At 46.7% G+C, this 12,048-nt stretch overlaps 1 protein-coding gene across 1 annotated transcript in view; it reads right to left on the bottom strand.

The window, feature by feature from the left end:
- Positions 1–634: 634 nt before the first annotated feature.
- The window catches only part of LOC144893988 (uncharacterized), a 105,403-nt gene continuing 93,989 nt past the window's right edge, over positions 635–12,048 (bottom strand). The window contains exons 5-6 of the mRNA XM_078785356.1: positions 1,977–2,078; positions 635–1,162 (exon numbers count right to left, since the gene is read on the bottom strand). Of these exons, the coding sequence (XP_078641482.1) occupies positions 1,137–1,162; positions 1,977–2,078 (128 nt within the window). The 3' untranslated portion in view covers positions 635–1,136. The remainder of the gene's footprint in view (positions 1,163–1,976; positions 2,079–12,048) is intronic.

Raw genomic sequence — 12,048 nt, 5'->3', positions numbered from 1 at the left:
TTAGACAGGAAGTGCTTTCCCCACTAATTGGCTCTGTAATTAGCCAATTGCCATCCATGGCTCGCTCGACTGTACATAATAAATAGATGGGTGGCCGTTGAGGGTACAGTCCCCAAATGGGATCGTCATTAATCAAGCTGTGAGAACCATGCTCAGTTTGGTGGTTTTGATCGGCGTCCATGGTTGACTAGCAACCCGACGGGCCATGGTGTTATCTATCCGTGACTGGTGGCCTCAGGTCCAGAGGTCAGGGTGAAGATCTGCGAAGCGAAACCCCCTCATGGTAACCCCCTACTACTCTTTAATGATCCTAATTATTCCTACTTTCTTGTGTGAACAACTCTGGGGGGGGGGGGGGGGGGGGAGTTTTGGCCAAATCTTTTGCGACCCAGCTATAGCTGTGAAAACTTGGCACAAATCCTCCCATGAAAAGGTCGCGAAAGATTTGGCCAAGTGATATTGCCCCAAACACCATTCTGTAATGGTGTCAGAGGCAATATGGCATGACACTCCTGAAGCCACGCCCAGGAGAAATCACATATGTGGCATTAAGATATAAGTTATGCAGTCCACATACAATCTGATGGCAAGAAAAATCGGACAGGCAATGGGATAAATCATGCATGCGTGAAGACTCATTTAAGCACCTTTATTCGGTAAAGATCATTGTGACCGACAGAGATGTCTACTCACACGGAGATTAGATGCCTACTCATAGACAGAGATGCCTACTCATAGACAGAGATGCCTACTCATAGGCAGAGATGCCTACTCAAGGTGGCTCTGGTCTGTTAGTCTGTAGCGGATGCAGTAAGCATAGAATGCCTCAAGGACGTCGGGTTTCCTCCAAATTTATTTCAGTCTACTGTTAAACAACAGTAGCGACTGTTTAAAGAGATAATCACACATTGGATGGAATTTACTGAATTGTTTGAAGTCATAATAATTTTTACTTCTGGTAGGTGCGACCTTCAATATTGCGGCGATAAGCTATCTAAATGGCCTATATCTATACATCCACACTGCCTTTGTCCAAAGCTGAAAACCCCTTCAAGAAAAATGCTGTTGCAGTGAAAATTGAATGTCCAGGAGAGGGCGCAAGGGAACAAGACTCACGATGAAAGAAGTGGTTCGTTTTAGATGATTGCCAAGGTCTTGCAGTCTGCCAAGTACAAGATCTTGTGTCACTCATTGCCTTTTAAACAGAAGATACCAGAGTTGGCAACTGCTTGCCTTTATAAAGGTTACATTATACTTTAAAAAATTTAGCTGATTTCATTTCCAGTTCCTTTCTTTGATAAATTTTTTGTCTCAGGCTGACCGATGAATGGAATTTCCCCAATGTTCGTTATTAAATGCACATACCAAAGTTCTTTGGAGCAGCTTGGCAAGGAATTAATTTTTTCCATGGTTCGGCAACGCAAGGTGCATGGTTCATGGGGCCCGCAAGGCTAACCCCCGCTCTAGCGGGGGAAATGGCCTTAAAACGATCATTCATACATTTATTTTGTTCGGCAACAAGCTGGATGGTTTTTAAGGTTCCCCCATGCCAGTTAGTCGTGAATAGAATTCCCCATGGGTCCAAGTCCAACATGGCTAACATCCCATGTCCTTCCCCCATCCCGTACATGGAATCTTTTCCAACCCTATGAACCCAAACGATATATTCCCTCTCCCTTTCATTACTGTGTTCGTTCTGTCCTCAATTCTGTCTTATTTTCCTATTTGTTATTTTCCTTGTGTGTTGTGCCCAACTGTTGCCCCACCACTCCACTGTCAGTTTGTTGCCTTTTTACCTGTCACAAGACCCATCCATATGCTTTGATATCGTATGTAAAACACTTTTAAATCACATGAGCCTAGAAAGATACAAAAAAATTACTTTTACAGAAGAATGTTTTGTCTATATAATGCGATTAGTCTATTTGAAACATTAACAAAAATATGGCATAAAACACGAGGATGACAATGCTTACATTTGCAGTATTTGCAGGAAGCATAGCAAGCTATTATGCCAACAATGATGATAATGAACAGAACAGTTAAGATGCAACCAATCAGTGGAAATTTCTTTACACCTGAAACACAAATTAACACCAATATTACCGTCATCAACATCATCATTGGGTTTCCAGCTCCATTGTCTTTTGCTCAACATCATCAATCATTTGATCAAACAAAAATTGTCATTTGATGCAGAACCAGTTCGTAAAGAGCCCTTCACAGTATATATATATACAGTCACGTGAAAAAGTAAGTACACCCCATGTAAAGTTTTGACTTTTTCAACATATTTCAACATACAGCTATTTGATCTTCATTTCAACAATATTGATAGATAAAGGTGATATAATATAACAAATATCATGAAACATTTACATTTTGTAGTCCATTGTATAATTTAAATAAACATAAATGCAAATTTCGCATGTGGAAAAAGTAAGTACACCCTTACATTTATCACTACTTCAAATACCTAAAATTAGAATCAGGTGCACCAGCTCAGGTGCAAATGATTAGAACATCGTTAGAGAGGATCTTGGAGGAACCTGTCTTATTTAAACCTCAGACATTTAGGTTGGTTTGCTCTTTGTTGTTGAAGTGTGCGGCGTCACCATGCCTAGATTAAAAGAGCTCTCTGAAGCCTTAAGAAAGAAGGTTGTAGATGCCTACGAGTCTGGGATGGGATTTAAAAAGATCTCCAAACAATTTGAAATCGATCATTCGACTGTCCGGAAGATCACCTACAAGTGGGGAAGATTCCAAACAACTGCCAACTTGTTCAGGCCAGGCCGCCCCAGCAAGTTCAACCCGAGAGCAGACCGCAAGATGCTGAAAGAAGTCTCTAAGAACCCCAGAATGTCATCACGGGACCTACAGGTAGCTCTTGCCACTGTTGATGTCAAAGTGCACGAGTCTACCATTAGAAAGAGGCTGCACAAATTTGATCAACATGGGAGGTGTACCAGGAGGAAACCTTTGCTGTCCAGAAAGAACATCAGGGCAAGAATAAAGTTTGCCAACCGATGGTGGACCTTGCAACATGACAATGACCCTAAACATACCTGTAAATCCACCAAGGAATGGCTGAAAAGAAAGAAATGGAGGGTTCTGGAATGACCAAGTCAAAGCCCGGATCTAAATCCCATCGAGATGTTGTGGGGGATTTGAAACGAGCTGTGCATGCAATTGTGCATGCTGTGCAACAATTGTTTGTTGAATAAATTCTTGCAAAGTCAATTTTTCATTGTTTTTTGTTCAATTAGATCACCTTTATCAAAAGATACTGTTTAAATGAGGATCAAATATTGATATGTCCACATATGTTAAAAAGATTTTAAAAAACACACTTCATGGGGTGTACTTAATTTTTCCACATGCGAAATTTGCATTTATGTTTATTTAAATTACTAGGGCATTGCCCGTACTATATCTATATCTAAAATTATATCCCCCCCCCCCCTCTATTTACATGAAATGGTTTGGTCCAAAGCGAACGGCTTGCGAGTACGGTGACAATCCCCCCCCTCTATTTACATGCAATGGTTTGGTCCAAAGCGAACGGCTTCCGGAGTTTGGTAAAGAAATCGCCATCGCGTGCACAAACGCGCAGGAAAGCGAATGAATCGCAAATTCGGTTTTATTAGTTTTAAAACATAGTTTAACGCCAACATAGTTTGCAAACGTGAAATAAATGAATACGCTCTCAAATGTGCCATCCGAGGCAGAGTGTGTCCTCCACGTTCGGCACACGCGATCGTTCGCTGCTCTCTGATTGGTTGAATCGTTTTTACGTGGGTGCCCGTTCCTTGCCAAAAAAAAAAAAAAAAAAAAATTTGTGTAGGGGTGTGTGTGTGTGTAAACATCCTAGGGCGTGCCCGTACGTGGGTGCAAAAAAACATGCGTGCAAACAACAACAGCAAAAAAAAACTTTGAAACCACGTGGCAGTAACGACCACAGAACCCCCCCCCTCTATTTACATGAATGGTTTGGTCCATTCGCAACGACCACAGAACCCCCCCCTCTATTTACATGCAATGGTTTGGTCCATTCGCAACGCCAAAGCGAACGGCGAACGGCTAAATCGCCATAGCTCGGTAAGTACTTGTCCGATTAATTTCAAACCTTGAAAAGGCACATCCTCGGGTCCCCAGCAATATACCTGGCAAGTTTAAAGTATATCGGACCCGTGGTTGTCGAGAAACAGCGGTCACAGACAAACAAACGTACAAACGTACAAACGTACAGAGATTACTGGAATTATAGATAGATACAATGGACTACAAAATGTAAATGTTTCATGAATCATGATATTTGTTATATTATATCACCTTTATCTCCCAATATTGTTGAAATGAAGATCAAATAGCTGTATGTTGAAATATGTTGAAAAAGTCAAAACTTTACATGGGGTGTACTTACTTTTTCACGTGACTGTGTGTGTATATGTATATATGTATATATATATATATATATATATATATATATATATATATATATATATATATATATATATATACAGGGGTGAAATATATATATATATATATATACATATATTAGTATCTGTAATTTGGTGCTCCAACCTAATGAGCGAACGTCATGACGTCATCGCCAAGTCTGTCCACATTGCCTGCCAAGCTCTGGAGGAGCCATCTAGCAGTGCGTCATTATGGATGTTAAATTCCGATACTGTCAAAAGTGCATGCAAAACTCACAGTTACCGACCTGGTTTCGCCCTTGTTGGGGCTTCATCAGGGCAACGCAATGAGCCTTCCATACACTTGTGACTCTGAAAAACCTTGCATAATGACCGATTATGTATATATATATATATATATATATATATATATATATATATATATATATATATATATATATATATATATATATTGTTGCGGACGCGGTTAAAGATGTTATTTTACCGAGCGGTTGGTATTACCGCGTCCGAACAGTTACTCCCCGATTAGAACCCGATTCCACCCGACGTTGACCAGATCGCACCGCAGATATTCAATCGGGAAACCTCTAAAGCGACCGAAAGAGAAGGAAAAGAGAAGAAGACAGAGTACGGAGGAAGAACAGATTTATTATACACACACAAGCAAAAAGAAAGAGCGACCAAAATTATTTACAGCAATGGATGGAAGAAGCAGTCACACAGTGCATCGTTAGCTTATACTATTCATTTTATTTAACCCCAAGACAACGAGTAGGACAGACGACGTTCACACTTACACGGGGGATATTGCAGGCAGGTAGGGCTTGAGGTGGATTGCTGGAGAGGGAGGCAGGGTCGGAGGCAGCAGCTCTCAATTCCTCGCGGTTTTGGCGGGAAAACCCTCCGTCGCGTATCCGCTGCCGATGCTGTAGACGTCACGCGCTGGCTCGGTCACACCTGCTCCTCTCCTTCTGGTGGAGCCGTCTCCCTCCTCTCAGCGCGTCTCTCCAAAGCTGGTTTCCTCTCCTCTTTGGCTTGGAGCGTCTCGCATCTCACCGCTCACAGCTCAGCTCACAGCTCCTTTCGTATGTCACCTCTTTGCTCATCTCTCATCTCCCAGGTCATCTGGTGAAGCAGTCCCTTCCAGTCCCTTTTATTACTCCGGGCGGAATCAAGCTGCCGGCTGCGAGGGCACGCCTACCGGGTCGCTAACCGCGGTGCTGGTTGGCCAAGTGGGGTTGGCTCACTCCTCCCCTCTATGACGAGTTGGAGACACGCCTTTCTTCTCCGAGATTAGCACATGGGCAATGGCAGTTTGCAGGATTGAACACCACTCGCACCCCTTTTGAAAGGAACTTTGGAGAGCGGAGATGTTTGGGGAAATTGAAAGGGCCGACGCTTATTTCGTTTGATACAATGCAAAGTCAATCTAGTGGGAAACACATATTTAGCCTACATAGAATAAGGAAATACACTATTTAAAAAGATATATCGTGGCCTGCGTGTAAGTTTCATGGAATTAACTAGGAGGACGGCTGCGACCATTATTTACATTACGAGGGTGTTACACATAACAAAACCATACTTTTTACATTCGTTACACTTCCTCCAAAATTGTTACACTTCTCAAAAACCGTTACACTTCTCAAATTCGTTACACTTCTCAAAACCGTTACACTGCACCCTCCTTTCTTCAGGCCCGCTCTCGGGCCTACAAAACTTTAACTTAGTGTGACACGTAGGTGTAATTCCCTCTACAATTAACCTGACCCTGAGTGTGACAATCTTAAAACACAAATAAGTATGTCCCCCTATTGCATTGCACCCTGTCTAACAGACTCAAGCCCACAGCTAACCGAATTACGGAATTATTCTCAAACTATACATTTACGGTGGGGAGCATTATTTACAATGACGTTATTTCTTATTTACAACGCAACCCAGGACCTGTGTTTTTGTTTTTGTTTTCTTTTTAGGGAACAAGAAAAAGAAATCCCTGTTGGGAGGGAGGAGACAGCACGCATTGCATCGATGCACCAGTACCAATACCACCAAAGCACCCAAAAGCACCACAAAGCACCAAAAGCACCACAAAGCACCAAAAGCACCACAAAGCACCAAAAGCACCACAACGCACCAAAAGCACCACTCGGTGCACAGTCACCATGGTTCATAATAAACACAACAAAACAACTGGTGGTGGTCTTCTCTTTCTCTGCTGGGCCGATGTTCTTCCCGACGTCTTCTGGCTTCATGTGGCCTACTTGGAAATATAAAAAGCACCACTTGTGTTCGTTTTTTATTTAGGGCCTCAGGGGCCAACTAAGGGTGGTCCACCTGTTTGGCATAGGTGCCACCTTACCGAGGTCCGCAAGCAAGATTCCCTGGCCACTATGGCCGGTCTCCAACAGAGGTGCCCTGCCCCAGAACCTGGGGTCCATCAAGTGGTACTTGGCCGCAGAACAGCGGTCCATAAAGTGGTACATCAACGCAATGCATGCTGGTTCTGGGAATCTCGTGCGCACAATGGCCACCTCACGCACGCTCCCCTCGGCACCCAATGGCGCACAGGTCCTCAAGTGGGAGACAAAAGGGGGGAAGACAATTGAGCGAGGGGTAAGGTCACAAGGGTACACATCAATAAAGGCAATGCAGGGTGAAGTGCGTACCGAGAGCGAAGTGAGAAAAACTCGTCCCTACCATACGTCACCCCCCCCTGTCACCTACACTACCCTTGCCCTTACCCTTACCCCATATTTACAAGAATTTACACCTTTACAAATTCGTCACTACGTCTTGTCTTCCCCATCTTTCCCTTCTACACCAAATTCGTCTCCAATCCCTCTACTTCAAAATTTGCCATCACCAATTCATCATCAATCCTCATAAGGGGGGAGAGATGGAATTACGCACAATGTCACACCCACGTCATGATGCGTCTCACAATCCAAAACATTTGCATCAAAAATAATTAAACATGGCATGGTGCGGAGTACCTGTCACCTCAGGTGAGTGGATGCAGATGGTGCGAGGAGATCCTTCTTCCTAACTATCCTCTAAATGATTTTAACACACTTTACACTACCCGGGGTCTTTCCCTGCCAATCCATTGGCCACTTACACTATGGGTTCTAAAAACCAATTCCCATTGACCAAACTGTGGTGCTTCTCAATTTGGGGTCTCACTCCCCCGATTCATCTCCCGGTGCCCTCGCACAATTTCTGGGCTGCGACGTGTAGCTCTCCCAGCAGGTCTACCCACCTGCACACCTCCACCACTGTAGTTGCCACCCGAGCTTACCTAGCTCCTCACCCTAACCTAACTAACTGGGGAAGACCCCTCCTGGCTCTGTCACCCCTTGGTGCCCTCTGGCACTGGGCTACCCGGGTCCGTCCTCCGGATCCTCGGGCCCCATCCACAACAACTACCGGCTCCCAGAGCCCACCTGCGGCCTCACCTGGCCGACATCCTCACAGTGGTGGAGTGCCCAAACCAACTACACACACTAACAGGCTACACGCCCAGCCATTTCCACAACACTAATGCACCCATCCACAATACCAATCTTTCACCCGCACCACAGATGCCAATATCCAACCACAATTTACCTGTACCCTCTACCTAACACTTACACTACCCGCCCCGGGTATCCGTGATGGGGGTCCACTCTTCCCCCATTCACACCTTCGCACCATCCACTCCACTCCACAATTTCCACCATACTCACTCCACGACCATCCATTCCAATACTCCATACCATTTATTCCATACTCCTGTCCTTCATTCACCTGTCGTTGCACACCTGTGCAATCATACCTGGTGCCACCTGCACCCTCCTCCTCTTCCTAGACCATTTGGTCAGCACAATACACAATCACCTTCACTCACTCATACACTGCTCCACACACCTGTTCAGTTGCACACCTGTGCAATCACACCTGTTCAATCACACCTGTTCAATCCTCAAACACACGGCATCATCTCAGCTAACTACTCCCCTCTGAAACTTGCGCTTCCCAGTCGTCCCTTTAAACTATTGCGCTCCCACGTCATTATCATCCACACTAAACTACCTGCGTCCCCACTACAGGTATCAGTCACTAACTAACCTTAACGTTACCTAATGTCATCTTCGCTAGATCCCTACACACAATATAACCTAACCCACCCGGGCTAGTTTCCACTGCCATACACCCCATAATCTAGTGCTCCTTTGCCCCCCCATGGGAAGGATGGTGGATTGCCCATCCCACCACATCGGGCATCTCCCACTACCAATTTTGCTCATCCAAATTCCAACCAATTCAAAAATTTTCCATTTACTGCCAATTCTACCCACTATTATAAATTTCGTATCAAATCACTACCATCATCATCACAGTCCACTATATCCTAGCCTCGGTGCGTCGTGACATCATTAAACTCGGTTCGTAAAGCCGAGCAATGAATTCGGGTGGTTTGGTCGCCTGCAGGTTGAATCCGTCCGGCTTTCGGTTCAAGGGAGGTGGTTTGGTTGGACCGAGGTTCCACGCACCATCTCGGCGCGGCACCTTGCGGTCCCGGGCCCGATGGCTCAATCTCCCCCGGTCGGAACCCCATCCCCACGAGGGGGCACTGTACCGCTTCCTCCCACTCGCCCTTGAACCGGACCGGTCGCCTCGCCCGCCAAGGCCCGGACTCGACCGTGCGGGGCGGGGCCAAGCCCGAATCGGCAATGACGCTTCGAAGAGAAGCGACGCAGCATCGATCCGCGCCGGGCCTCGCACCCAACAAAGCACACCGCACCCCGAGTGCTCGCATCGGCTATCCGTCGCCCTAACCACTAACCCGGTTACCGTCGATGCTTTACTTGCATGCTCACACGCATACGCTACCCCTTTCACCCTCACAAAACCCGGCGTTCCAACGCCGTCCGTACATTCCACCAACGCTCTCCCTGTTACACACCACACCTCTCGCGCACACTCTTGCGCACACTTTGGTCCACACCTCTCCTCCGTTACGTCCTCCGTTACACTCACCATGGGCGTGCACTCTTGCATCCACCCACTAACGCGCTCACCTGGGCTCTCCCACACCCGCGCTACCACCAACCCAGGTGTGCTTCCTCGCACACCCTCTACCATTCCAAGCGTGCATTCTCGCACCCGCTCCACCACCAACTCACTCCTCGTGTCACTCTCACCCTCGCACGTACACTCCGTACACCCCGACGTGCATTCTCGCTCGCACTCGGTTTCACTCCCACACTTTATAACACACCCACTCGCCGACGCACACTTTTTCCTCCCACGCGTGCCATTTCCACTCACACGGGACCCTTCACCAACGCCCGGATGCTTCCTCGATCCCAAGCGCGCGAAAATTCTTTTGTCGCCAAACATCCTTTTACAAAATCTCCCCGCACAATACACAGCACGTCTCACCTTCGGGGTTCTTCTTCCTCCCTGCACCAAAACCTGCAAACTTCCATTTGGATTAGCGAGTACAGCATCAGGATGTGCATTTAGACTTTGAGCAATTTCCATTCCTTCCTCCGATTGTTGCTCTTTTAACTTTAAGTCCCCGGTCTCTCCAATTTCAACTATACCCATAATTTCTTTGTGCACCTCGACGACCGTTGGCTTTAATAAAATTCCCTCTACCTCATCGGTCGCCGGCTTTTCCAAACCCCGGGTCGCGATTTCTACCCCGGTCATTGTACCTGTGCTTTTCTCCGCTTCGTTCAACCAGTGCTTCTCGATCCGCGTTACCTCCTCGTGCACCCCTGGGACCCCCTCGCCCACCATGCGATCCATGGTCTCCCCACATTTTTGCATGCGGTCACCCATTCTGTTGGTTATTGCTTCAATTTGGTTTCCCAATCGCTCACTCTGAGCATCCATCCGGTTCCCCATTACCCCCATTTGCTCACTCTGAGCCCTCATTTGCTCACTCTGCAGGTTGAGGGACGCCTGCATTTGTACCATAAATTGCTCCATGAGGGCCTGCATTTGGGCCATCCCTCCTACTTGTGCAGCGGGTGCGGCCGCCGTAGCCATGTGCGAGGCGCCATTTTGCGCGCCCGCAACCTCGTGCGCGAGGACGCCATTTTGTGCGTCTGATACACCCTCAACCACCTCATTGCTCTCCTCCTCCCTTTCTTCCCCTAAGTCCTGGGTTACCCCTAACCCGTCTATCTCCCCACCGACATCCGATCGCCTTGATTGTCCATGGCGCGATCTCAAAATTCGGGTTTTGCTTTAAAACAAAACAAATTTCGTCCGCTACAAATTTTGACCAAATTTTTTTTTTTTGATGTTTTAAAAATTTGGTTCGGGCCCCGAATCTCACTCCTGACACCAATTGTTGCGGACGCGGTTAAAGATGTTATTTTACCGAGCGGTTGGTATTACCGCGTCCGAACAGTTACTCCCCGATTAGAACCCGATTCCACCCGACGTTGACCAGATCGCACCGCAGATATTCAATCGGGAAACCTCTAAAGCGACCGAAAGAGAAGGAAAAGAGAAGAAGACAGAGTACGGAGGAAGAACAGATTTATTATACACACACAAGCAAAAAGAAAGAGCGACCAAAATTATTTACAGCAATGGATGGAAGAAGCAGTCACACAGTGCATCGTTAGCTTAAACTATTCATTTTACTTAACCCCAAGACAACGAGTAGGACAGACGACGTTCACACTTACACGGGGGATATTGCAGGCAGGTAGGGCTTGAGGTGGATTGCTGGAGAGGGATGCAGGGTCGGAGGCAGCAGCTCTCAATTCCTCGCGGTTTTGGCGGGAAAACCCTCCGTCGCGTATCCGCTGCCGATGCTGTAGACGTCACGCGCTGGCTCGGTCACACCTGCTCCTCTCCTTCTGGTGGAGCCATCTCCCTCCTCTCAGCGCGTCTCTCCAAAGCTGGTTTCCTCTCCTCTTTGGCTTGGAGCGTCTCGCATCTCACCGCTCACAGCTCAGCTCACAGCTCCTTTCGTATGTCACCTCTTCGCTCATCTCTCATCTCCCTTTCTTCCCCTAAGTCCTGGGTTACCCCTAACCCGTCTATCTCCCCCACCGACATCCGATCGCCTTGATTGTCCATGGCGCGATCTCCAAAATTCGGGTTTTATAAAACAAAATAAATTTCGGCAGCTTGTAATTTTGAGCGCGTTAAGCGCGCTTCGGGTCTGATCCCACTCCTGACACCAATTGTTGCGGACGCGGTTAAAGATGTTATTTTACCGAGCGGTTGGTATTACCGCGTCCGAACAGTTACTCCCCGATTAGAACCCGATTCCACCCGACGTTGACCAGATCGCACCGCAGATATTCAATCGGGAAACCTCTAAAGCGACCGAAAGAGAAGGAAAAGAGAAGAAGACAGAGTACGGAGGAAGAACAGATTTATTATACACACACAAGCAAAAAGAAAGAGCGACCAAAATTATTTACAGCAATGGATGGAAGAAGCAGTCACACAGTGCATCGTTAGCTTATACTATTCATTTTACTTAACCCCAAGACAACGAGTAGGACAGACGACGTTCACACTTACACGGGGGATATTGCAGGCAGGTAGGGCTTGAGGTGGAATGCTGGAGAGGGAGGCAGGGTCGGAGGCA

This window comes from Myxine glutinosa, chromosome 1, assembly GCF_964187855.1.
Source record: "Myxine glutinosa chromosome 1, kmMyxGlut1.1, whole genome shotgun sequence".
In the NCBI taxonomy this organism is placed as follows: domain Eukaryota; kingdom Metazoa; phylum Chordata; class Myxini; order Myxiniformes; family Myxinidae; genus Myxine; species Myxine glutinosa.
This window is presented reverse-complemented; position numbering and strand designations above follow the sequence as displayed.